A 27,312-nucleotide genomic window follows, 5' to 3' on the forward strand; every position below is an offset into this window, starting at 1 on the left:
AGGAATAGTCCCCTGTCTTTCACCTCCGCTAGCTGGTTGAACAGGAGGTCTCGTCTCCCGTCTTTCACAACTTGTGGCTGGTGTAACAGGAGGAATAGTCCCCTGTCTTTCACATTCGCTGGCTGGTTGAACAGGAGGTCTCGTCTTCCGTCTTTTACAAGTTGTGGCTGGTGTAACAGGAGGAATAGTCCCCTGTCTTTCACCTCCGCTGGCTGGTTGAACAGAAGGTCTCGTCTCCCGTCTTTCATAACTTGTGGCTGGTCTAACAGGAGGAATAGTCCCCTGTCTGTTACCACTGCTGGCTGGTACAACATGAAGTCTTTTCTCTCTTCTTTAACAAGTTGTGGCTGGTATAGCAGGAGACAAGTCCCTTTTGACTGGTGTAGCAGGAGGAATAGTCCCCTGTCTTTCACCTCCGCTAGCTGGTTGAACAGGAGGTCTCGTCTTCCGTCTTTTACAAGTTGTGGCTGGTGTAACAGGAGGAATAGTCCCCTGTCTTTCACATTCGCTGGCTGGTTGAACAGGAGGTCTCGCCTTCCGTCTTTTACAAGTTGTGGCTGGTGTAACAGGAGGAATAGTCCCCTGTCTTTCACCTCCGCTAGCTGGTTGAACAGGAGGTCTCGTCTCCCGTCTTTCACAACTTGTGGCTGGTGTAACAGGAGGAATAGTCCCCTGTCTTTCACATTCGCTGGCTGGTTGAACAGGAGGTCTCGTCTTCCGTCTTTTACAAGTTGTGGCTGGTGTAACAGGAGGAATAGTCCCCTGTCTTTCACCTCCGCTGGCTGGTTGAACAGAAGGTCTCGTCTCCCGTCTTTCATAACTTGTGGCTGGTGAAACAGGAGGAATAGTCCCCTGTCTTTCACCTCCGCTGGCTGGTTGAACAGAAGGTCTCGTCTCCCGTCTTTCACAACTTGTGGCTGGTGTAACAGGAGGAATAGTCTCCTGTCTTTCACCTCCGCTAGCTGGTTGAACAGGAGGTCTCGTCTCCCGTCTTTCAAAACTTGTGGCTGGTGTAACAGGAGGAATAGTCCCCTGTCTTTCACATTCGCTTGCTGGTTGAACAGAAGGTCTCGTCTCCCGTCTTTCATAACTTGTGGCTGGTCTAACAGGAGGAATAGTCCCCCGTCTGTTACCACTGCTGGCTGGTTGAACATGAAGTCTTTTCTCTCTTCTTTAACAACTTGTGGCTGGTATAGCAGGAGGCAAGTCCCTTTTGACTGGTGTAGCAGGAGGAATAGTCCCCTCCTTTCACAACTTGTGGCTGGTGTAACAGGAGCAATAGTCCTCTGTCTTTCATCACTGCTGGCTGGTCGAATAGAATGTCTTGTCTCCCTTCCTTCACAACTTTTGGCTGGTGTAGCAGGAGGAATAGTCCCCTATCCTTCAGAAGTTGTGGCTGGTGTAGTTCCATTGAATTTCGTTAACACCATAACGTCTCCACCACAGACAATACCTGTCACCTCAATTTGAAACAAAAGGAATATGATACAGATATTTCTGATTATTTCTTTATTATATGCAAGAATCATCAAGAGGGGCGTTTCATAAAAAGCATTGAAGGAGTAGAAATATTTGCATAATTCAGTTTTGGGGTAGCAGCCATTGATGAATTAAGCAGAGATACAAAATTTGAAATTACACAGATGTTGCGATGTGTTTATGCTAGGAAATATCTACTGTATGTTGTGTAAGCAGGATATAAGCGGTTGTATAAGCATATCTTGCTATTCTACTATCCAAAAGACTTTTCGGGAAAATCTTCAGGTTTATCAACCCCGTAAGATCTAAAATCATTGATTAAAAACACGTTTCGGGTTGATCGACCTGAGCCAGGTAAGACAAATAAACACAATAATAACTGAACCTATAGTAATTTCCATGGCCACATCCTGACAATAGTGCTATTGTCTCACAATATTTAACAAGAATTCATCTTCGTTGCACTCTCAAAATTAATGATGCTAAAATCTCCAGCATTTATACAGTGTTGTACACATATTTACAGACATTCGTTGTAGTGTTATGTGGAGTGGGAAACAATTGACAAGTCATTTTAATGTGCCCTGATCACATGTCACCTCTTCCCGATACCACATCAGAGTCACAGCAACAAAAATCACTGCTCTGCTAAGCGCATAACGATGCGATGCTACAATATAGCACAAATATAAACCAAATTTTTACCATATTTACACACATTTGCCAACAAACTTGACATTAGATCTCGAAATCAGCCCAACTAGGCTTACACCTAGCGATCTGCATTTTATTCAGATGTCGAATGACGTTTTTCATTTCAGGAATAGATACCCACTAGAGGACGTCGATTGTCTCACTAAACACGAAGAGGATCGAGCTAAAATGTAGGCTAATTGTGACATACCTCGCTAATGGTTTCGGCCAAATGACCGCACCACCAAGCATTGTTTGGTGAGAAAACCAATGTCAAGCAAGCCATTTCTGTTCAAAAAACACCTGCAACTAGACTGAAACGTGGTATGCTTCTTGTGCATCCATAAAAAGGACGTTTTCATGAACGAATACCACTTCGAAAATACAGAGTTTACAAAATATCTACATGCAAGTGCAATGGCTCGATGAATAGCTGCATCAACAGTAGTAGGGAACGCTCAACCGTCTGTGTCAAGACATGTCGGTACCCTGCTGGTACCGCTGTATCAACATCTTAAGGCTACGATTTGGTGTCAGCGTTTTGTTGGGGAGAGGCGCGTTCGTCATCGGACTATTTTGCTTGCCCTTGGTCATCCATGCCGCGATTGCAACCCGCTCGTAAGTGTAGCCATCTGAAATGAGATTTTCACACAATCAGGAATACATTTTACTGAACTCCTTCTTCTTATAAGCGTTTGTCTGCACTTGAGGGAATTTTTTTCCAGTGAGTACATACATGTATGGCGTATGACGAATACTTGTGCCACATTTTAGTTGGACAATTAAACAACAAAGACCTTGACAACGAAGCGTGTGTTCAAATCTCAATCTTAACCACATGAGTCTTTTCAACTTACCGGATGCAATGACAGGTTCTCAATCTTAACCAAATGAGTCTTTTCAACTTACCGGACGCAATGACAGGTTCTCAATCTTAACCAAATGAGTCTTTTCAGCTTACCGGACCAATGAAAGGTTCTCAATCTTAACCACATGAGTCTTTTCAGCTTACCGGACGCAATGACAGGTTCTCAATCTTATCCACATGAGTCTTTTCAACTTACCGGATGCAATGACAGGCTCAATCTTAACCAGATGAGTCTTTTCAACTTACTGGACGCAATGACAGGTTCTCAATCTTAACCACATGAGTCTTTTCAACTTACTGGATGCAATGACAGGTTCTCAATCTTAACCACATGAGTCTTTTCAACTTACTGGATGCAATGACAGGTTCTCAATCTTAACCACATGAGTCTTTTCAACTTACTGGATGCAATGACAGGTTCTCAATCTTAACCACATGAGTCTTTTCAAATTACCGGATGCAATGACAGGTTCTCAATCTTAACCACATGAGTCTTTTCAACTTACCGGATGCAATGACAGGTTCTCAATCTTAACCACATGAGTCTTTTCAACTTACCGGATGCAATGACAGGTTCTCAATCTTAACCACATGAGTCTTTTCAACTTACCGGATGCAATGACAGGTTCTCAATCTTAACCACATGAGTCTTTTCAACTTACTGGATGCAATGACAGGTTCTCAATCTTAACCACATGAGTCTTTTCAACTTACCGGATGCAATGACAGGTTCTCAATCTTAACCACATGAGTCTTTTCAACTTACCGGATGCAATGACAGGTTCTCAATCTTAACCACATGAGTCTTTTCAACTTACCGGATGCAATGACAGGTTCTCAATCTTAACCACATGAGTCTTTTCAACTTACCGGATGCAATGACAGGTTCTCAATCTTAACCACATGAGTCTTTTCAACTTACTGGATGCAATGACAGGTTCTCAATCTTAACCACATGAGTCTTTTCAACTTACCGGACGCAATGACAGGTTCTCAATCTAAACCACATGAGTCTTTTCAAATTACCGGATGCAATGACAGGTTCTCAATCTAAACCACATGAGTCGTTTCAACTTACTGGACGCAATGACAGGTTCTCAATCTTAACCACATGAGTCTTTTCAACTTACCGGATGCAATGACAGGTTCTCAATCTTAACCACATGAGTCTTTTCAACTTACCGGATGCAATGACAGGTTCTCAATCTTAACCACATGAGTCTTTTCAACTTACCGGATGCAATGACAGGTTCTCAATCTTAACCACATGAGTCTTTTCAACTTACCGGACGCAATGACAGGTTCTCAATCTTAACCACATGAGTCTTTTCAACTTACCGGATGCAATGACAGGTTCTCAATCTTAACCACATGAGTCTTTTCAACTTACTGGATGCAATGACAGGTTCTCAATCTTAACCACATGAGTCTTTTTTTTAACTTACTGGACGCAATGACAGGTTCTCAATCTTAACCACATGAGTCTTTTCAACTTACCGGATGCAATGACAGGTTCTCAATCTTAACCACATGAGTCTTTTCAACTTACCGGATGCAATGACAGGTTCTCAATCTTAACCACATGAGTCTTTTCAACTTACCGGATGCAATGACAGGTTCTCAATCTTAACCACATGAGTCTTTTCAACTTACCGGATGCAATGACAGGTTCTCAATCTTAACCACATGAGTCTTTTCAACTTACCAGATGCAATGACAGGTTCTTTCATCATCTCACATGTGATTGGACAGAGGAACTCGTTGGGTATGCCCGATTCTTGGTCTTTCGGCTGGATGATTGGGTGTTCCTTGATGTACTTAACAGCACGTAGGAGTTTGTTCCGGTGTCCGAGGGCAACTGAAATAGGAATTTATTTCAATAATTACAAGGACAGGAAAAGACAGTTGTTCCAGCTTACAGGTGCGATTCTATTACACCTGTTGGTTCATTTTGAGCAAAAAAAAGTGAACAAAATTTTTGTAATTTTTTCATCACTGAGTCAGTTGAAAATTTTTCAACGACGATGAAGACGGCGACGACGACTGCGTAGCGCTACTCACGACGACTCACCAATTTTTAAGTCTTTCTCCAAAGTCTCATGGGAGAGTGTCAACAGTTCTGTGCCATCAATGGCGTGCGTTCGGAAGTTTTCCTCGTACTGCGATAGCCCGATTTGGCCAATCCAAGAGCAGACGTCGTCTATGCTCCATTCCTTGTACGGTTTGGCAAACTGCTGGTCGGAAAAGTCGATCAGGACTTCATCGGGTCCACAGTCATCTGTAAAACATATATGAAGGTGTTCTAAAGGCCAGGAACTTGGTTCGAGAGAGGGATAAATTCCAATTTCACCCATGACCAAAAACTAACCTCTAACCTGAAGATCCGAAAAGTGTGGCATCTTACACTTACAGCAGCCATTGTAATGTCATTTGGAGTCCAAAACAAGGAATTCTTAGATCACAACTGACGTCGCATTATTTTGCATCCTCCTCCAGTGGTTCCTTGCATGACGTCACACGACCCAATGGTTTTGGGTGCTTTTAGTTCATCTCGAAAATACAACCCCTGGTTTCTCCCCTGGATTGAACTCGGGCCTGTTTGCGTGGTAGCCAGCAGAGTTACCCACTAGGCTATGAGGCTCCTCGCTGTTGTTCAGTGAAATCCTGATAACCTCGGGCGTGGATTAACGCTGTTGCTCAGCGAAAGCGTCAAAATATATAAGCAAAACTAAATTTACCCTCGAGGTCTGCCTCCGTAGTCATTTTCCACACCTTAACAGTTTTGTCGTTGGATCCGGTGGCAAGGAGGCGGCCATTTGAAGAGAAAGCACAACACGTCACGTATCTGGAATGAGCATCAATCGTATGCAGCGGCACCCCCTTTAGCTGGAATAACGAAATGAATAAAAAATTGATATGAAGACTTTCTGGTTCTAATCATAACCGTGGGGCTGCATATGCCCCGAAATTTTGTGTCGGAATTCCCCAACTTCAGTTCAAACGCTGGTGCAACCACTTTGTCAAGTCCCATGCTTCTTCTTGCTGGCAATTTAACCAATGTAGTGATTTAGATGTCACTGAGAGAATCAAAATAATGCGCTACTTGCATGTAGTATTATCAAATCATCTGAGACACACACATCAGCAGTGTTTATATGATACATAAAGCAGCTTTTAGACTGAACAATCAACTCACCGGATCCCAAATGATAACCGACTTGTCACCAGACCTGAAACATTCATATAGATTCATGAAAATATAATTTGCGTATACAGTGTTTTTATATCGTTCTGGCCAAAGGTACTCTGTTGAAATCCGGAATGTGCACTTTTGCTAACCTCCTTGTCAAGACAAGTGGAGATCATTCAGCACTCATGTCGTTCTGGCCTAAGGTACTCTGTTGAAATCCGGAATGTGCACTTTTGCTAACCTCCTTGCACTCATGCCGCTATGCCATGCAGACAAAACGCATTTCTAATGGAGATATATCACCCTCCTAGCCATTGACCATGACAGCACTTCCGAGGCAGTTAGACAGGGCTGACGCAGAGCCATTCACAAGTCAAGTTAGAGCGATAAGTGCACCGATGCGTAATTGCGGTACAGTGATTTGTACAAGGTGAATGATGGACCTATTTGCTGCAGTATATTTTGGCGAATAAAGGAAAGTTCTTCTCAAAATGAATCTATTCTGATATAGGTCTTGTGGCACTCCAGTGTATATGCCTAGGATACTGAAATCCACTGTCGATAAGTCTGACTGCGTTGAGTAACTAGGCCTATAGCTCACAAAGAGACTAAATTCATTAAAGAGGTGTAACATTTGTGTTTGTTAGGTGTAATAACATTGATATGTGTATACACGTGGTCTATTTGAACACCTTTTTGTGGACTGTTCTGGATGCAGCACCTCTGTGGAAGCATGCCAATATTGACAAGCAATTCTAGCCGAAGAGCAAGAGATTTTCAGAATCTATGCAGACTATATCCTCTATTTCAGAATACATCCTGCATGCAAAGATTTTCTGTTCGACAGTAAACATGACCTTCAGTGAAGCAACTAGGCACCACTTGAGTGATCTTGCAGAGTTCAGAGTTATTTATAGCGCGTAAACCAGATCCTGTTATCGATCCTGACATGGCATCGAGGAGAGGACCGCGCTACGCAGAAAATAATCGTGGGAACGGAGAGATTTACATCGAACAAAGAACGATACACTTGATTCTGGGACAAGATTCATGCGATGCTTGGGGGCTTTTACCGAGTGTAGCCAAATCCGCATCCGCTTTAAGGAGATGCGGGATATTGGTTAATGGAGGATGCTGAGAAGAGCCCTAGCTGCTATGTAATTAACTGGTGCAAGGCAAGAAATGTCATGCTGAGATGTTTACAGCAATGAGGCGAGCACTCAATGAAATAGTGATGAAGGTGTTGCCTTGGGGTGTCTTGGGGTGCCATTGGGTGCCTTGGGATGTCTAGGGGTGCCTTGGGGTGTCTTGGGTACCTTGGGATGTCTAGGGGTGCCTTGGGGTGTCTTGGGGTGTCTTGAGGTGCCTTGGGGTGCTACAGACTTGGTTTGTCCTTAGGTTCATGCGGCCACCAATGTTGTCATGGTAGCGAAGCAGTGACTGCAATCACTCGGCTCCGCAGCGCTTAAGAGATAGAGCTCAAGGGGCTGCTTCTAAGAGCTGGTAGCATTTATCCGCAATATAATTCATTTTCACGCTAAATAAGTATACTTACGCTGATGCGAGTATCTTGCCGTTGGGTGCGAACGACACGGACATAACTGGCGCCTCATGTCCGGTTAGCGTCACACGGAGATTGAGATGGACATCTGAAATACACATGGAGATGAATTTGAGATGCACTCAGTGTCCTCATACTGCTTTGGCCCTGGGAAAGGAGAAAATGCAATCGACAACCAAAATCGAACTTGTCAAAGTATCTGATTTTTTGTGCCTTAGAACTCAATTTTCTCCCAGTATCGAGAGAAAATTGTATTAGAAAGCACTTATATCAATAGGTTCCTTCATGCTCTACCATGCCATCTTATGTGTGAACTATTCAAGCCAGCGCTTAATTTCATTTCGAGATTTCAGGAGAGCGTGAAATGCATTGGTGTAGCCTAACAACCAATCTAACTATGGTTGATTGCTATTAGTGCAATAAATAGCAATAAGACCTAATCAAGCAATATCATCGCAATGTAAATCACCCTGGAGAATCGTTTCCCCAGCTTGTCGAGAATCAAACAGGCCTTCCAACTTGCTGAGCTGACCTGTCCTGAGAAAGGCGCATGTTTTTCTACAAGGTTGGAAAAACGGTTGTTCTTGGAATCTTCCAATGCAATGACGTCGTGTTCACCTGGTTAATATAGCGTTTTTCCCAGCATACATATGTATGAAGTTGAGGAGGGGGGGGGGGGGTTAATTAATACACATGAAGCAATAATGTGTTAAGACAGCATGCATACGCAGGCAAATGCTTCAATCATAGAATTAATCATCATAGATTATATCATGGGCTATCAATGATTCCATGGAAATCCTACATCGATCACGGAATCATTGATTACAATCATGGTAAGATCTACCATAGGCCCATCGAAGATTCTACCAAGGGAACTTTTGCCTTTGTAGAACAGAAATAGATGCAAATAAGGAAAACCACTCTATGAAGATGCATTTAGTCAGGGGCGGATCCAAGGTTTTTTCGACAAATCTTAAAAATTACCATGAAATTTTGAAAAAATCTTTGAAAGTGACAAGTATTTGGAGTGTAAAGTGCCAGGGCCTCCCCTCTTTCTTCAAATCCTGGATCCGCACCTGTTCAGTGTTAGCAGGTTTAAGGTGGCGCTGAACATGCTCAAGAAAAAGCTCGGCAGAGAGGTTAGGAAGGAAACGGGAATTCTTCTAAAACATTATTACCAGTACCTGTCTGTTTGCCTCCCCCTTGGGAGCTGGGACGCAGTGGGGCATTTTTTTGGTCTGGAGATAAAAATAGAAACGCACTATTGAAATAAATCTATCAGAATCAGGAAATCAAAAACACAGAATGAAAATAAAAACATTAGCATTACAGGGTGTATCAAAAATGTGTTGCCAAAAGAAGATAGTATGCACCACGTGAATTGATTCCAAACTGCACTGAATGTCCAATGCAGACTTTTCACTTTTTTATACATAAGGTAGAGTGTTACAATTATATATCTGGTACAGATATGTTTTTTTCGACCAAATAAGCGCTCAGGCTCAGCATATTTTACCGGTTGAAAATGGAAACCAAGCTTTTGACCCCTGCCTTCGCCTCCCAGGTGACAGGCGTTAGAATTGTTTTGACACACCAGTGGCAACCTCATACACTATTAAAGCAAATCCAATACGCACAAACAAACGTTTGAAAATATTATATAGAACAAACAACTTATAACACATATTGGCAGCATATTATATTGATAAAACTGAAATTACATGCATGGTATAAATATCTGTACTGGTTTATATCGCTTGGCTATATTGACTGAAGACTGAAGAACTTGAGGTGATTTAACTTCGAAATGCATGTGTTGGGGTTGGGAGAAGGTTGTGGTCTTCACCGTGCACTGCCTTGTCCCTCATGAGAACTAATCGACTGAATTTCATCACAACATGTTGAGGAAGGAGTCAAGATGCCTTATGCAGAAACTTCCCGCTTTCAAATTAGAGTTAAATTTTCAAATAGTTGTATAAATACTGAGTATAGGCCTTGAAAGCGGCTCGCTTTGATGAAATTAGACACGCCGCTATCACTGCTAATGCGAGGAATTCTTAGATAAGCGAGATGCTACCTAGCATCTGCATTAGCTTAATGCTAATAGATATCTCTGTGGAAAGCGCTTACTTTGGAGGAAATTATAAACATCGCTTCAACTGCCAGCAACCTGTTGTTCAATCCGTTTGTAATCAATCCTAGAGCTAGCATTTACATGTTCAACAGAGTGGATATCGTACGATGGCAAGAAATTGTAAAACGGCTATCCTGGAACAGGCTTCTATGTTGATGGAATGGTTGGAAAAGTTTTACCCTAGTTTCACCTATTTAAGAGTAATCGATCAATTGATTAATTGATTAGTCGCTATATGCACCACTGCCAAACACAGTAGATCCTCTCTATTAAGGATACCCTTTGGACTGACCAATGCTGTCCTTAATAGAGAGGTGCCCTGATTGCAGAGGTCAATTTGAATGGAAATGACAGGTCGGGGACCAAAGCCAGTGTCCTCATTAAATAGGGTGTCCGCTAAGAGGGGTTACACTTGAGAAAAGAAGGCCAAGGCGGAATTGACGTCACGACCATTGACCACAACCTGGCATTATTGGCCACTAATAACGACCATGTGCATGATGCCAATTCATCTATCTGCAAACAGATGATTGCTGCACAGAGGGCTCACTTGGTTCCAGTTGGGACTGAGATCAAAATACAGTGGAACTTCTGCTAGCGGACACCTCTCTATTAAGGACAACCTCTCTATTAAGGACACTAGTTTTGGTCCCAAATTGGTTGTTTCCATTCAATTTGACCTCTCTAATCAGGACACCTCTCTATTAAGGACAGCACTTGTCAGTCCCGAGGGTGTCCTTAATAGAGAGGTTCTACTGTACCATGATAATTGCATCAGATTGGAATTTTTCCAATTCTCGTGCAATTCGATGATGGGAAAACTACTGTAGAGCGGAAGGTGAATGGGCAGCCGACAGCTTAGTAACAATAATGCCCTTAATAACTCTGGTGTTCCTTCAGTTTTGATATAATATGAAAACAACTGCATCATAAACCCCCCCCCCTCTCGCATTTTGTCTGTCAAACGGCGATAAAATCAAATGGATTGACCTCAGCATTAGCTGAACTTGCAGCGGAGAAAAACAGCGAGGACAAATTGTGTAACGGCTTGCAATGTATATTGGCAGTCCAATTCCTTTGATAAATGGATGTAATCGACACAGGATCCACATTTTACACATTAGCGTCGAGAGAAATTGCGTTATTCTGCTAAATTGGATTTCAAACAAGTTACGTCGGAGTGAAGCCGTTTTATTGCCATGAGTCATTTCCGATGAATGTAAAAGCAGTCTCTGGTAAACAGGATACATTTCAGGGTCAATGGACATTGCAATAGATCTGATGGAGTGTACGGAGGGGGGGAGGGGGGCACTGGTGGAGCCGCGGTTAGACTAGTACAGGGGAAAGGGGATTTGAATTCTTTGGAAGACACTGGGAGTCATGCAAAAGATTGGAAAATCTGTAGTTCTGCTTTTTCCGGAGAGAGACTCATGTAGTGCAAGACTTCAAATGTGCAAGACTTCAACTGAGCAAAAATGTAAAGTCGGACAAGAAATAACGAAGATCCAATTAAAGGATCACGACGACGACGACGACGACCTGAAAATATTAGCATGGGGGTGAAATAACACTTACTCGCGGTTCCTGGAAACGACATTACATCCCATAATTTCACGTTGTTGTCGTTGCCTCCCGTTGCCAACAGGAAGCTTGCCTGAACTACGTCTTGGGAGGCTAAAGTGGAGATGGAGGGGTTAAATTATTATCTCGCAAACAACCAAAACACAAAACAAGACGTACTAAATTGCACAAGGTTGAAAAATATCATCAAGCAATAACATAATGTTTTTAGAATGTGTCACAACTAATTTAGAGACAAAACAAACCATCAAATACAGTAGAACCTCACTTAGCTGACACCTCTCTATTATGGACAACCTCACTATTAAGGACAATCTCACTATTAAGGACAACCTCTCTATTAATTACACTACTTTGGTCCCAAATTGGTTTTTCCATTCAATTTGACCCCGCTAATCAGGACACCTCTCTATTAAGGACAGGACTAGTCAGTCCCGAGGGTGTCCTACTGTACTAGTGATCTTTTAATTGATCAATTCAGCGATAATTGTCAAAGGTCGCAGCAATAAGAATTGCACGTATGCAGGGTGCTTGACAGATGCATTTGAAATAGGGGCATCAAGCGTATGATTACCTCCTGAGCCGTAAGTCGGTGAGAATTCACAACAAGCCACGCCCAAATCGTGGCCGTCAAGTTCGTAGAGCAGGCACTTGCTGTGACCAAATTGTGCATCCCATAATCGTAAGTCGCCGTTTGTGCTGCCAGAGACGAGATATGAACTATCGGGCGTAAAGGCGACTGCAACGACCGAAGCATCATGGCCTTCTAGACACCTGCAAAGATAAGACGAGTTGCCAAATGAAATGAGATTGTTTTGAAAGCTCTCGTGCTGATTGCTCAGATGAGTATTTCTTGCGTGCCCAAGTTGAGGTGCCAATGGGAATCGTTAGAAATCGGGAATCGTGCAAACTGAATCTGTGTGACCTTGAAAGTAGGTCAAGGTCAAAGGAAGTCTAGGTCAATGGTTAATGGACAACAACGTACGCCGCAGTTATGTATTTTAAAACGCCCCACCGGTGTGCTAAAAGCATCATGCCCTTCTGTGTATGGGAATCTTTTTACTGCCCCCCTCCCCCACCCCCCACCCCAAATCAGACAGGCTCAAAACTTTCCAACTGTTACAGGAGCCACCAGTACCACTGCCAAGAGATCAATGGTAAATAAACAAGGGATAATATTCATCGATGAAGTCATTACCTAAGATAACATTCAGGTGCACTTTTCCCTCTATCGATCGGGAAACATTGATTATATCGGCAGCACTGGCGCTGTAATAAATAAACTGCTTATCTATTGGTTATATCGAATAAATCGATTGTTTGCAAGCTATAAAACTGTCTAAAGATTTGTAGATCACTTGTGGCATTAGAGTTGTTGATTACTTCTTGGTCTTAGAACAATGCATGCAATGTGAGCGATATTAGGCAGAGATAATTGATGAAATCAAGCTATAAAACTGTCTAAAGATTTGTAGATCACTTGTGGCATTAGAGTTGTTGATTACTTCTTGGTCTTAGAACAATGCATGCAATGTGAGCGATATTAGGCAGAGATAATTGATGAAATCAACAAGGACTTGTTCAGGTGTGTGCTTTTTTTGTGCAAACCAATTTTTAGAAAAGATGCTGCTAAATCTACCAGGCAACTCATCACCCCAGTTTCAATGGACACGACATGGACAATTTCCCCTTTGGCTGCTCACTGTCTGAAAGTCTCTCCCCATCTCTAGAAGTCTTGATCTATACACTGATATGAAATTTCCCAATAAGTCATAGCTTCAATTTGATCTGCTGAACATTTGTACCTCCCCACTTGTAACATGATGTTACGGACATGACGGACGTCACAAATGTTTAGATATCCTCCGACTGATCGATACGGCCATTGATTTTTCGGTATTTTATATACCGATGTTGTTTTGACAGGGGTCATCATGTGCCGTACACAGCAGTGAATGGATTCATCAATTCGCTTTTTATTTGCAGCACGCTCTTTGTATTATACAATATAGAAATACATGTCATGTTAGAGGCCCGCATGCTGGCAGTGGTCGATTTTCAGATTTTGTATGCAGTTGCTGTGCAGGAGGGCAAGTTTTCCAAGATGCCTGGTTGTTTGTTACAACTAGACAGTTGTCCTGCAGTAGGTTTTACATTAAAACTCTACTTGTCTACAGGACAACTACACATGTTTACCTGTTTTGCTACTTCTTTGCTTATGGTTGATATTATGTGAACTGATCTGGGCACAAGTAGGCAAAAGTTGAGGGCAAGAAGGCAATACTGTAAGGCAATGAGGGCATCACCTTTGTTGCCTTGGCTTAGCGTGAGGCCTGAGTCAGTCATATCAATACAGTACTGGAGAGAGGTGTGGCGGCTGAGCCAGGTAATTGGCTTTTGCAAATGTCTGATACCAGAGAAACTCATGATCAGCGTTCTCACAATTTTACCTCCATTACAGATATCTCACTTGGTTCTTTATAAAAGGTGCCTGGCTCGCTTCCCTGGATCATGGGGGCGGCCACGGCTTGGAGGATTATTCTATTTGAATTGAAATGTCACGCATGTAAAAAATTGATATACCCGCACATGGAGACTTTTACAAAGGTCAGACATGTAGGATGAAAGCTTAGTTCAGACATGTAAGATCAAAGCATAGTTCTATCTAAGATTTCTTATATTGATAGGACATCTTTTTTCACAACAGATCATCCCGTTGTCGTGTTTGTGATTTCAGAGATATACTTCTTCTCCTTCTCCTTCTATTCTGGAAGAGTTTTTTCAAAGGCACGTACCTGATGAATGTTTTTGTGGACACATCGAAGAGACCAATGGCATCATCGTCACCACCTGTCGCCAGAAGTGTCGTATTTGGCGAGAACTGGCAAGTCCGAATTCCGGTCTTACTAGGATGTTGTAACGTTGCGATCTTATCACCACTCTTTATATCCCATAATATGACTTTCCCATCCCGTGAGCAGGACGCGAGTAAAGTTCCGAAAGCGGAGAATACACAGTCGTGGACGTAATATGTATGACCGAGGAGTGGTGAAGCGGGCAGTTCTTGGTAGTCGTCGATATTCCAAAGACGGACTGATTTGTCACCTGAGCAGGTTGCAAGAACTTTCCCCGAGAAGCTGACACAGTTTATGTCTCCTGAGTGTGAACTAATTGTGTGCAGCAGAGTAGCGAGTGTAGACATTTTGACGCTGTTTCTCACAATGTTGGCGATTACTTTGATGGACTATTAGGTAGACAGTTTTAAACAGTGCTAGTGGTTTGTAGAAAAGTTCTGTCTTAATTGCACATCATTCTGAAAGAATAGACAGAATGCAGTACATAAGTCAAAGTGAACCATGAAACAAATGACACTGAAAGCATAATGTCAAGTTTGGTGACAACACAGTATGTTTTCAGAAAGAGAAAATGTTTTGTAGCCACTGTATACACATTTTGTAATTGTAGTGCAAAATACATAACATTTTATGACAGAAAAAGGAAATGAGAAAAACTCAGCAATCATGCGTCTCATCCGTTTCAAACTTACCTAACAAACAGATCTTTACAAATTGAATCAAACCCTACACAATCGCACAATTTCTGATTTATGATTCGCACAGTTGCATAAGAAATCCAGCAAATTTATTGGAAAAATTTCAGAACAGTTCCTACAACGCCATCTTGTGTGTTATTGTCAAGTCACATGATCTGGGCCAATTATGAGTAATTGGGAATTCCCGGGATTCCCCATTTAAAGGCCACTGCGCCAAGTTAAAAATAACCTGTTCCAATTAGACATAGAATCTCAGAGTATAGTTACTCTAAGATAGAATGTATATCGTGTAATACTGTTTGGCCAATCTGTAGATCGGTATTATAGAAAGAATATTACAGAATACGGATTAATTATATCCCACCGTTTACAACCTCTAGGGGGGAATCCGTGATATATCAAGAACGGTATCCCCATCCTAGTTTAATTGAATTGGGTCATACCAAACTGACCAAAATTGGGTTGTACAGATAGCTGAAAATCACATGACTCTCTTTTATCTTATCTAAGACTCAATAGTGACTAACAACAAAATATCAGATCTTTTCTATATTACATAATATCGTCAACAAAATGCACACGTTTGTGTAAAACAAAGGTTAAGTTCAGACTGTCAACAACTGCCCACCCTCAATTGATAGTGGTTTAATCCAATTAGATATATCTTAGTAGATATCACAAACTTAACAGAGATGGAGTGAATTTTCTGTGATTTTTGACTAAAATGACTGCAACTGACCATGGAGTCACTGATCACCTGGCGAGGCTGCGTCTTAAAATGCTAAATGATGTAAGTAAAACTCACAATTATCTGTTTTAGATATATTTTCTATGATAATTGATACACCCCATTCAACCATGGGTTTAACTGTCATGGTCAATGGTTGCTAACTAAAGTAGTGGTTGCCACTGTGTGTCAACACTATCTGACCCCAATCTTCGTTTAATTTGTGTGATATCTAAATATGAAATGGCATATGGCTATACTAATAGCAATAGGCCTATATGCCACTTCACCAGAGTACCAATGTTACAAAGAACTCAATTGTATAAATCGTAAATTAATTATGTAACTATCTATCAACTGACATGAGATGTGATATTTTGGTACTGACAGATTGTGTCTTTAAATATTTTCCAGTCCTTGTATTAAACAAATAAAGTCCCAGTAGCATTGGTTACAGCCTAGCTGAGAAAAATCAATTGTCTTATGGTTATCCTACAGTTTTATGTCTCCTATAAAATGGGTAGTTGGTATGGTGGAACCTCCCTTAGCGGACACCTCTCTATTAAGGACAACCTCTCTATTAAAGACACTAGTTTTGGTCCCAAATTCCATTCAATTTGACCTCTCTAATCAGGACACCTCTCTATTAAGGACAGCATTTGTCAGTCCCGAGGGTGTCCTTAATAGAGAGGTTCTAGTCTACTTGTTCAAGATTTTTGTGTCATTTATCCGTTCTTCTTCTTCTTCTTCAATTCTCCCAGTGGTATGAACAGTTGGCTTGTTAGTCAGAGTGAAGTTCCAGTGTTCAGCCAGTGTGACCCAGTGGTTTATTGTCTGAGAGTTGTGTTAAAGAGTAGAACCTCTTTAGTAAGAACACACTTGGGACTGATGATTATATTGAGATGTGTCCTTATTATAGGGGTCGGATTCACTGGAAACAATGCTTTTGAGAGGGTGTGTTTTATAGAGGTATTCACTGTGGGAGGTTCCACTGTGGTATGACCAGTTTGTCAGCATGTAAATATGCAAATAATACTTGCCACTTTTACAAATGTATGCAAATGATATCTTAATTTATGTTCCAATGGTGTAGCCATAGTGTTCCAGTGTGTGTAGCCTGTGGGTTAAATAGATGTAGCCAGAGTGTTCCAATGGTGTATCGGCAAAGTATTCCAGTAGTGTAGCCATTGTGTTCCAGTTGCTGTAGCCAGTGTGTTCAATTGATGTAGCCAGTGTGTTTCAGTGGTGCATCCAAAGTATTCCAGTAGTGTAGCCATTGTGTTCCAGTGGGTGTAGCCAGTGTGTTCAATTTGTGTAACCAATGTGTTCCAGTGGTACATCCATAGTATTCCAGTAGTGTAGCCATTGTGTTCCAGTGGGTGTAGCCAGTGTGTTCAATTTGTGTAACCAATGTGTTCCAGTGGTGCATCCAAAGTATTCCAGTAGTGTAGCCATTGTGTTCCAGTGGGTGTAGCCAGTGTGTTCAATTTGTGTAACCAATGTGTTCCAGTGGTGCATCCAAAGTATTCCAGTAGTGTAGCCATTGTGTTCCAGTGGGTGTAGCCAGTGTGTTCAATTTGTGTAACCAATGTGTTCCAGTGGTGCATCCAAAGTATTCCAGTAGTGTAGCCATTGTGTTCCAGTGGGTGTAGCCAGTGTGTTCTATTTGTGTAACCAATGTGTTCCAGTGGTGCATCCAAAGTATTCCAGTAGTGTAGCCATTGTGTTCCAGTGGGCGTAGCCAGTGTGTTCAATTTGTGTAACCAATGTGTTCCAGTGGTGCATCCAAAGTATTCCAGTAGTGTAGCCATTGTGTTCCAGTGGGCGTAGCCAGTGTGTTCAATTTGTGTAACCAGTGTGTTCCAGTGGTGCATCCAAAGTATTCCAGTAGTGTAGCCATTGTGTTCCAGTGGGTGTAGCCAGTGTGTTCAATTTGTGTAGCCAGTGTGTTTCAGTGGTGCATCCAAAGTATTCCAGTGGTGTAGCCATTGTGTTCCAGTGGGTGTAGCCATTGTGTTCAATTGGTGTAGCCAGTGTGTTTCAGTGGTGCATCCAAAGTATTCCAGTAGTGTAGCCATTGTGTTCCAGTGGGTGTAGCCATTGTGTTCAATTGGTGTAGCCAGTGTGTTTCAGTGGTGCATCCAAAGTATTCCAGTAGTGTAGCCATTGTGTTCCAGTGGGTGTAGCCAGTGTGTTCAATTTGTGTAACCAGTGTGTTCCAGTGGTGCATCCAAAGTATTCCAGTAGTGTAGCCATTGTGTTCCAGTGGGTGTAGCCAGTGTGTTCAATTTGTGTAACCAGTGTGTTCCAGTGGTGCATCCAAAGTATCCAGTAGTGTAGCCATGGTGTTCCAGTGGGTGTAGCCAGTTTGTTCAATTTGTGTAGCCAGTGCGTTCCAGTGGTGCATCCAAAGTATTAGTAGTGCAGCCATTGTGTTCCAGTGGGTGTAGCAAGTGTCTTCAGTAGGTGTAACCAGTGTGTTCCAGTGGTGTATCATGTGTTACTTTTTAACCCTTAAAGCGCCGAATTAACAAAATCATATTACCCCTGAGCGCCGAATTAACCGAGCATTTTTGAAAATGATTAATAACAACGTTATTTTTGTTACAAACACTATGGAATGTACTGATGATTTTATACAAATGGTAATTCCCGTCGATTTTTGTGACATTTCCCGCCAAAATTTACTAATTAGGGGTTAATTAGTGCAAATACCCATAATCAACAAAAATATGGCCAGAACATACCTCCATCAGCTTTTTATACCTCCCTTGGTATTTTAATATGAAGTCTGGGTCTAAATACATCGTTTCCATCCGATTCCTGGTCGAAGCATCCGTCTAATTAGTCGTAGCAGCGCTAATTACTCCTGATGACGTCATTCCCGCGAAAATGGGGCTTCAAGTTTTTGATAAAATACTCAAAAGCTTGTATAGAAACTTGAAATTTGTTCGATGCCATTTTGTGCTAAGCATCACTGTCGAAGTACCAAAGAGCGTACATGCACACTCACTGCCATCTCTTAGCAGACAGGTGGAACTAAACGTCTGCTGTCGACGATCGTCGCCTCTGGCGCTTTCCCCCTTATGTCGACGATCGTCGCCTCTGGCGGTTTAAGGGTTAAAGTGTAACCAGTGTGTTCTAATAGGGGTAACCAGAGTGTTCCCCTGGTGTAGGAGTGATCATCTTCCACTGGTCTATAGCCATTTTTTCCCATCCTCGCTCAGTGCAGAGAAGGATGTATGGAGTGACAGGCCAGATGGATACTTCCTCTAATTAACTGCTGCCAATACGAAAGTGCTCCCTTTGTTTCCACATTTCCACATGGTTTGCTAATACAGTGGAAGTGGAATCTCCCTTAGCGGACACCTCTCTATTAAGGACAACCTCTCTATTAAAGACACTAGTTTTGGTCCCCAATTGTTTGTTTCCATTCAATTTGACCTCTCTAATGAGGACACCTCTCTATTAGGGACAGCACTTGTCAGTCCCGAGGGTGTCCTTTATAGAGAGGTTCGACTGTCTTTGTGCATCGGTGTCCTTGAGCAAGGCACTTAAGTGACCATAAAGCTTCTTGCTGATCTACTGGCATTGTTCATCATTTCTCTCCTTCCTGAAAGTAGAAGACTAAACGACAAAGGCACACTGTGATGTCGACATGAAGAGCTAGACTTTGGATATTGAGGTGAAGCGCTTTTAGCGATTGAAACGATATTGTGCACTAGATTCGTCTCATTGTCAGCCAATTCCTCCACTGTCACTTTTTGGCGGTGATTTATTTGAAGTTACCCGAGAATGCTTTGAAAAGGAAGGTGATTTATTATGAAGGAACTTTAGAAATTTCATTGTATGAAACTCCATATTGTTAGTTACAAGCCTGTAGTATCCAAGTCAAGAAATATACTGTCTTAGGTCGGCCTGCGGTTAGCAATGGTGGTGATCTGCTCACAATATGGAGTAATACGGGTGGGGCGGCATGGCGGCTGAAGTCGATCGTTGGTCACAGGGCCAAAGTACCACTTCCAAGAAAAGTAGTCCACGTCGTCAAGTAGGTATCGATTCAAATTATCTGTTTTGTATATAGTCTCTGTGTGGCCAGTTCTTCTGCAGATGAGCGATTATCATTGCAGCAACATGCGATAGATGTGGCATTTGACAAATGTTGCTAGTTTGTGGGAACAAATGCTAGAATAGTTTCGATATATTAGTTTCTTAAAGCGTAGTTAAACAATTGGGGCTAGGGTAATCATGGGAGCATCCTAAAATGTGGAATACGGAATGATTGCCAACTGGCACGGGGAGGATGCTAAAATAGCTGCAAACATTTCCGGTTCGTAGTATATCAAGAACTATCTATCATATGCTGTGCCTTCTTTGATATACTTCACACAAACAAAAGTTGAACGTTATATTCAGATCTCTAGTCCTAGAACTAAACACTTCATTGTGTTTATTATATTGACAATTTGCTTGAATTGTCATAAAACTCAAGAATAGTGACATTCAAAGTTTGAAAGGCGGGACTTTTCCTTTCAAATGTCATGCATTGGATTTGACCCGTTATTCAAATGTCTAGAATAGAAATTGAAATTCTCTGTCACAGATTTTACTTAACAATATATTATGACTTCTGTTTATCATAGCCTTAGTGATCAGTTGGGAGCGACTAGTTTGAGTCGGTTTGTACGTCGGTTTGCTGAAAAAAAACATTTACCAATTCCGCCGGTGTTTTTCATTTGTAAAGAGTCTCAGAACAGCAGGATTAATTTCAATAAGGGATTCTCATTTTTACGGCATTTATAATATAGTGTTGCTTGTGTCGAAATAATGTGACCTCGCTGAAAATTTCACCAAAATCAGTTGGCTCAACGTCAGTCTCTCCAATTTTTTCATCGACCTTAGGATACACTAAGCTCTTGAATTTCATTCACTTTGGATTTTTTTCTACAACGCTGAAACAATCTCTGTGTCCTTTGACAGAATATAACGCGATCTCTGTGCCCTTTGACAGAATATAGCTCGTTGAACGGCAATGGAACATTTTACTTTTCGTGATTTGGACAAACAATTATGACCACAACGTATGTGCCGTCAACATTGCCGCCGACCGCATTACCCACAAAGCTCTCCGGTGCCTCGCTTCTCTCGAAACATTCTCATAATTCGAAATATTCACGTCATACGAAGCGTTCGCGTGGAAATAGTGTGCCAAATTTGGTAAGTTTAACACCACACCTGTTACCTTTAAAATTTATCAACTTTAATCTATGCCATTTTAAAACACCTTAGTTACAATGTTTCAGTTTCATAATGGATTATATATCAGCCTCATTTTGACCAATGTCTTGTCAAGTGCCATTTTTCGGAGGATATCATTTAAGAACAGCTAAGTGCCAGTTAAGTCGGAAGCCATTTTGGGATGAAAAATCAAAGATTTTTATGTTTGCACAAAAATGATGTAACTTCCGGACAGTGCTGTATCTATCAGGTTCCACTCACTCTCTTCAGTATTTCACCAACCTAACTTAACTACCAAAAGAAAGTACATTTTACAGCCCAGAATGTTGATAATTATGTACTTGTACACACAAACAGCGGACCGGTAGTTTTGGTTACGCTCTGTTGTCTTCACACATATATATGGCCATAGATGTCAGATATCGCCAACTGACCCGTAGAAGCCATGACCTCATGGCATCTAATTCTAAAGAGCCCACACAATTTCACCGTAGTCTAATTCGGAACGATAATAATCCTGGGGCCATAACTTCACACATTATTAGCCCTAACATTACTTTTCTATTGCAATTATTTCGGCTACGATTCACAGTATTTTGATTTTCAATATCATCGCGATATTTGATTGAATTGATAAGATTATTTATTTTCGTTTATGCGGTATTGCCTCAGGGTGCTTACTGGTTGGTTGATTAGTGCGCAAGAATTTCTATCAAATTGATCTTGCTGACCTTAAAGGAGTACGCCGTTTTTATCGAATTGATCTTGCTGGTCTTAAAGGAGTACGCCGTTCGTAATTACTGGTGGTCCAGAAAAAATAGAAATGCAGGTGCTGATGTTTCCACTGCCACTGCCCAAAGCCCTATTTCAGAAAGTGTTAAAACTTTTGCACAAAGTTGTGGGTGTACCTCTCCTGCATTTATCATGAGATTATTCAGTATCTTAGTACATGTACTTTATATCATTGACCTGGTCTCTTGAATCTATTTGCAAGCCAACCGAATTTCCTGCATTATTTTGTAAATCTTCGGTCGATTTGTTGACCAATCGGCTTGTGTTTATGTACTGTTGTCTTCGGTAGCATCGCAACTGTCAACAGATATGATGCCGATGTGCGGCCTGCATTTGTTTCGCGGCTGTTTTTCAGTTTTCTTCTTCTGAGAGCCCTTGTTGCCTGCCACTACGGAATGTCATGAAATGGCCTGTCGGTCTTCTCAGCGGCTTTCTCTCTTTGGCCAGGGAAGAACATTTCAATCAAAGTACAAAATAGCATCGTAGAAAGTTGCAATCATAGCTAGAAGTAGCAACAGCTCCTATTTTTAAGATCCTTGCACGACAGTATGTTAGGTTTAGTGAGAGAGGGGTCTACTCTTATGAGGGAATTGGGAAGAACATAGGGGGCAGATTGATGTGCGCAATGACCAATGACCAATGCATCACCTGACATGGTGTCATCAGGGTAGCCCCCATCTGCATGTACCTCCCCTAGGGGGACCTTTATCCCCGAACCACATATACAATTCAGCGTGGCCTGAATTATTGGAAAATCTTCATAAATTCATGAAGGAGTTGGAATAATATTTTGATTCGTCTTGCCAAAGGCAGAACTTGAATCTGCGAGTGCGTTTGTTTTATTGTTGACATTTAAAGCAACTTTGCCCCAAACTGACAAATCGAAACTTCCTCGGTAGGTACAAATTAGAATTAGAGACATGCTAGAGTAACAAATAGAACTTTTAATTAAGCGATATCCTCCATTTGATTTCTGTTGCCAAAGATGTTGTTATATCAGTCTTTGTGGCAATTTGTCGTCAATGGTTGAAGCTTCAAAAATTCGAATTTGAATTCAATTTAGTCAGTGTGCAGTTTCCCTTTATGTGTGGATCTACCGCTATGCAGAAATGGCATCTTCTTCGGTAACCTATATTGTATAGATCAAGACATCTTTGAATATGATCTTCGATGGATGGGTCGATTATTTGGAGGATTTTCAACAAGTTTTGTCTTGAAATGTTGAAATATCTTGGGAGTATCCTAAACATTGCATTGTTTTCTCTCTTTGCTACTGGTTGTCGATTTGGCTTCAGATGTATTGACCTTGGTTGTAAAATTGATTTCAGGTAGGTTGTGGCAAAAATTTGTCCTTATGCACTATCTTTCTCTCCACTTCTTGACACCTTTAGTCTGTTTCATTCCATTTGCTTCGGTTCAAGGGGCGAGTATATCGTAAAGGAGAAATATTGGTGTTAACTTTCAATCATCCAGGCGATTTTCGATAACATTGACAAGTTCAGTCTGTTCATCGGATTCAAATTCACCGGGAATTGTCTGCAGTTTCACTCCATGCAATAGTGAAACTGAGAAAAATTTCAGTAAATCTTTGTCCAGTGAACACAGATTAGACTTTCTAATCTTATTAAAAGAGGAGGAGTGATGCGAGTGATCATGCAACACAGGCAATAATGCACTGCAGCAAACAATCTAGGAGAGCAAGACCGCAGTGGAAAAGCATTGGCCTCATGATCCACAGGTTATAGGTTGACTCCCGGCCAGAAATCACTGCTTCCCCTATTGGTTGAGCACAAATGAGCATTTGCAGCAGCTCCTAAACCCCAGATTGATTTCTGTGGAGAACGAATGATAACCATTTCAAACAAGCGATTTAAGCAAGGTTCAACACGCATGTAGCAACATTGGAGGCATTTGCCTCTGTGTGTGCATGATGGTAATGGTCTGACCACTAATTCATTTTAGCCATCAATAGTCAATATACGGACACTCCTCTTCAATCATCGTGAATACCTCGGTCTAGCACTTGACGGGGCAACAATTGCGATCACTGCAAATCAAAATATCGTCAGTTATTGTTCCATGCCAAGGCAAGAATGACCGGTTGTAGTTTGTGAGTAGTGTACATCAAAGTATGTTGGGTGACGGCACGTTTTGTTGAACCAGACTCAACTGATTGTAACCACCTTTCATGCTGCATGTTGAATTGAATTGATTGGAACTGTGCATTTTTGTATGGCAGCCAATTTATAATGTAACTAATTTGGGACGACTTATCGTGTGAAATTCAATGAAAGTTGGCTTCACTTTGAGTTGGACACATACTTCTATCGATTGACATCAGTAAATTGTTTGGATTGTAGGATAAGTTTTTGTCAAATTCGAGGTGGAATATCCGCAGTTGCTACAACAGTCTTGTCGTCAAGGGTGGGTGGGAATGAAATGAGGAATCCAACTGATCCATTCCGTTACCTATATTCCCTTTGAAAGTGCAGGACATTGACAAGTTCTGATTGAGTAGTCGCAATATTTTTAGCTGGAATATCTGCCCTAAATTATCATTTTTATAGGCATGTGATTTGAGAAATGATGAGACCTGTTGGAGCATAGGGACTCTCCTAGCTCGAAGTTCTTCAAAACTATTCCTTTCTTGCATGGGAAATATAATCATCACTGCATCAGACATAACCCAGACCATTAACTGTTCATACATATAGTCACCTAAAAACTACCAATATGACCCCCCAGCTCCTACCTATAGCTACCTTTTAAAGGGGTACGCCGTTCGTAATTAACGGTGGTCCAGGAAAATAGAATGCATTTCTATACACAATGCTGTAGTGAAGTTAGCAGCATGCAACTTCTCTGAAGCTTGGTAGGCCTACATGTATATAAACAGTCTTTGTATACAGAATGGCACTGTTGACATTTATTTATACTCAATACGTCTTTAACGCGATTGGAAATTTTCAAATTCAATTACAATTTCAATATTTTTTTACAAATGGCGTAGGCCTCTCACTTCTCCACCCTTTCAGTAAACTGAGCCAAATTAAGTTAGTCCCTTGAATTTGAAGTCGCTGACCCATTTAATCACGCAGATGAAAACTTGACAATAAATGTTTTTTCTTCAAATCAGTGGCACTTCCGGATTGATAAAAAATTCAATCAAAACAGCAATAAAGTTTTTCTCAATAACACGGTTCTCTGATTATCATTTGATGTACTGTAAAATGCCACACTTTTGCATTTCATTTTCACCGATTATTGTACACACAGCCAAGCTTTAAGTGTAAAATGCATCCCGAGCAATTTTTGTCAGTTTCGGCCCTTGCATTACGAGATTTCTTGCCAAGGAATTTTCTTCTGGTCAAAATGAAATGTTAGTGTAGTAAGGTGATGTGCTTTCATTCCACACTTATCTATACTATCTCCCTGTAGCCTATATCTTCTATAGTTCATGAAAGGACTTCGATAGAATATACTGTGGGCAGGACACTATCAATCGTGCTGTTGTGATATGAACCGTGAATTGTGCTCCCAATAAAAATCACCGTTAATGTCATGATTTCAACCAAGGCAATCAACCATGAATAATCATTATGATCAAGATAATCTACACTGGTTGACGTATGTATATGTGTGTCATTGTACTTTTACCTTTTCGTCACTGTTCGTTGTCCCCTGAGCACTCGAGGCAGAATGACGAATTTAGGTGTGGGTTTTAGGAATGTGGCCTCAGGTTGTCATGACTTCATCCCGTTAGCTTTCCATTGGGGATGGATAGGAATATCTTATGTACTCCCATTATTTCTAAAGAATCTTTCAAATTGACTCTTAAATTTTGTACAAAATCTTTATAGTGATCTCGATTTCCAGAGTGAAGTGCAGGGCGACCCCTCTTTCTCTGAATCACACACGGCAGATATTTCATGCCATTAAACTAACCTGTGCAGTTATTGGGTTACTTTAGCCAAGCTCCACAAGCGCTCTATGGTCAGAGGGCTAAAAAAATGCTGTGATGCCTAAACAGGTGTAAGGGCACGTTGCAAGTCATCAATACGCTATAGGATTGGACAAGATAAAGTTTAGTTCAAAAGGTGGTTGACTTGATGAAGAATGCACGAAAAATGGTTATTAGCTTTCAATGATGTGATCTCTGCATGTATCACTTCAATACCCCTTTATTCAGAGGGGCCCCACTGAAGTCACTCCCCAAATAGACCTACACCCACTGCGACATGGAGAGGAATGTCAGTTTGAACTGAGACATTCTTTAGAGATTTTTCTCCAGGGGAGTCACCTCCTGTGGCCAACATGTCAAGGGTAGGAGGTCTATTTTCACTTTTGTGACAGTAGACCAGATGACCTACATGTTCATGGAAACAAATATTCGTTTGAAGGTTTGGTAGAGGAATAGGGTAGTGTCAGTCATTCTTTTGGTACAAGTTGTCGGATAAGGTCAGTCAGCCTGAGGGTACAGGAAGGAAAAAACATTAGACATCAAAATCACTATTTGATGTGGTGCATTTTATCGAAGCCTTGATTCTAATAGGAGTAAAGGGACAAGTCTAGCGAAGTTGTTTGGATTTGAAGGTGCATAACATAATTTCAAATGGACAACCTTAGTGGACAAGTTTACCAAACTGAAACAAGTGTAGTGGGATGGCCCTTCCACGATTTGTTACATTTAGGGTAAGGTTCTTGTTTCTTAAGATGAAGATCTCTTTGATCAGTGTGCAATGCTCTCAGTCAAAAGGCCAAATATGTGGTCAGATTTAGCAAGGAAAACTTTCAAATGTTGGTTCGATCACATGCCAAAAATTAACATAATCACATTGTCGGCATGACATTTCATTGACAGGATTAAAAACCCATTTATTGTTGGAAATATGTAGCTTAATTCATGATATATGCAGCTTAATAAATGATTTATATGATCATAGCTTAAAGCTAGTGGATTAAGTTGTCATCACAAGACCGTGATAATTGTCATTAAAGACAGGAGGTACCATCTCAAAACTCATATATAAACTAACAAATGACACATGTGTCTATAAAAGATGTACCGGGGAACATCCTTCGAACCTACTCCTCATATGTTAAGTCATCCTAATGCATCAAATCAAAACAAACTACTGTGCATGCATTCCGAAATCACTGTTACAAAGCTTTGAGTTTGCATTACACACAAGCATTTTACTTCAGTTTGCAAAATCTTCTTGATTTTCTGTCACGTTTGAATCAAATTCCACCAAAGAAAACTCGCAAATGCCCCTTTAGCAAGCCAGCCCAATACCATATCTCATTGTTGCATAAAACCACTGATAATTTTCCTGTAAAAGATATGGTGCTCTTTAGATTATATGACTTTGCCATTATTGGATAAATTTCCATGCGCACCCAAATCTCTGAATTGGTAAACAAATGCCCAATCGACTGCTAGTATTGGAATTTGCCATCTCGTTTTAAGATGTCTGCGGATTTGGCCTCCAT

The 27,312-nt window shown here is 41.2% G+C and overlaps 2 protein-coding genes across 10 annotated transcripts in view; one reads left to right on the plus strand and one right to left on the minus strand.

Moving 5' to 3' along the window:
* Positions 1-1,494: 1,494 nt before the first annotated feature.
* Positions 1,495-15,194, minus strand: LOC135498028 (WD repeat, SAM and U-box domain-containing protein 1-like). 2 transcript variants are annotated; one of them, XM_064788156.1, is made up of 11 exons: positions 15,057-15,194; positions 14,305-14,822; positions 12,084-12,283; positions 11,504-11,602; positions 8,979-9,032; positions 7,786-7,879; positions 6,237-6,270; positions 5,779-5,926; positions 5,112-5,318; positions 4,746-4,898; positions 1,495-2,804 (listed from the first exon to the last, which is right to left on the minus strand). In XM_064788156.1, the coding sequence occupies exons 2-11, from the start codon at positions 14,709-14,711 to the stop codon at positions 2,644-2,646; spliced, it is 1,557 nt and encodes a 518-aa protein (XP_064644226.1). In that variant the 5' UTR covers positions 14,712-14,822; positions 15,057-15,194; the 3' UTR covers positions 1,495-2,643. The 2 variants fall into 2 exon arrangements, with proteins under 2 accessions (XP_064644226.1, XP_064644227.1); XM_064788157.1 differs by lacking the exon at positions 8,979-9,032.
* Positions 15,195-15,685: 491 nt separating this feature from the next.
* Positions 15,686-27,312, plus strand: part of LOC135498463 (uncharacterized) — a 29,946-nt gene continuing 18,319 nt past the window's right edge. For 5 of the 8 annotated variants that reach the window (XM_064788732.1, XM_064788731.1, XM_064788735.1 and 2 more), the window contains exon 1: positions 20,438-21,006. In XM_064788732.1, the coding sequence (XP_064644802.1) occupies positions 20,860-21,006 (147 nt within the window). In that variant the 5' untranslated portion in view covers positions 20,438-20,859. Of the gene's footprint in view, positions 15,853-19,678; positions 19,838-20,437; positions 21,007-26,420; positions 26,512-27,312 lie in introns of those variants that run through there. The other 3 variants (XM_064788737.1, XM_064788736.1, XM_064788738.1) reach the window with 3 other exon arrangements.

This window comes from Lineus longissimus, chromosome 13 (genome assembly GCF_910592395.1).
Source record: "Lineus longissimus chromosome 13, tnLinLong1.2, whole genome shotgun sequence".
Taxonomy (NCBI): Eukaryota; Metazoa; Nemertea; class Pilidiophora; order Heteronemertea; family Lineidae; genus Lineus; species Lineus longissimus.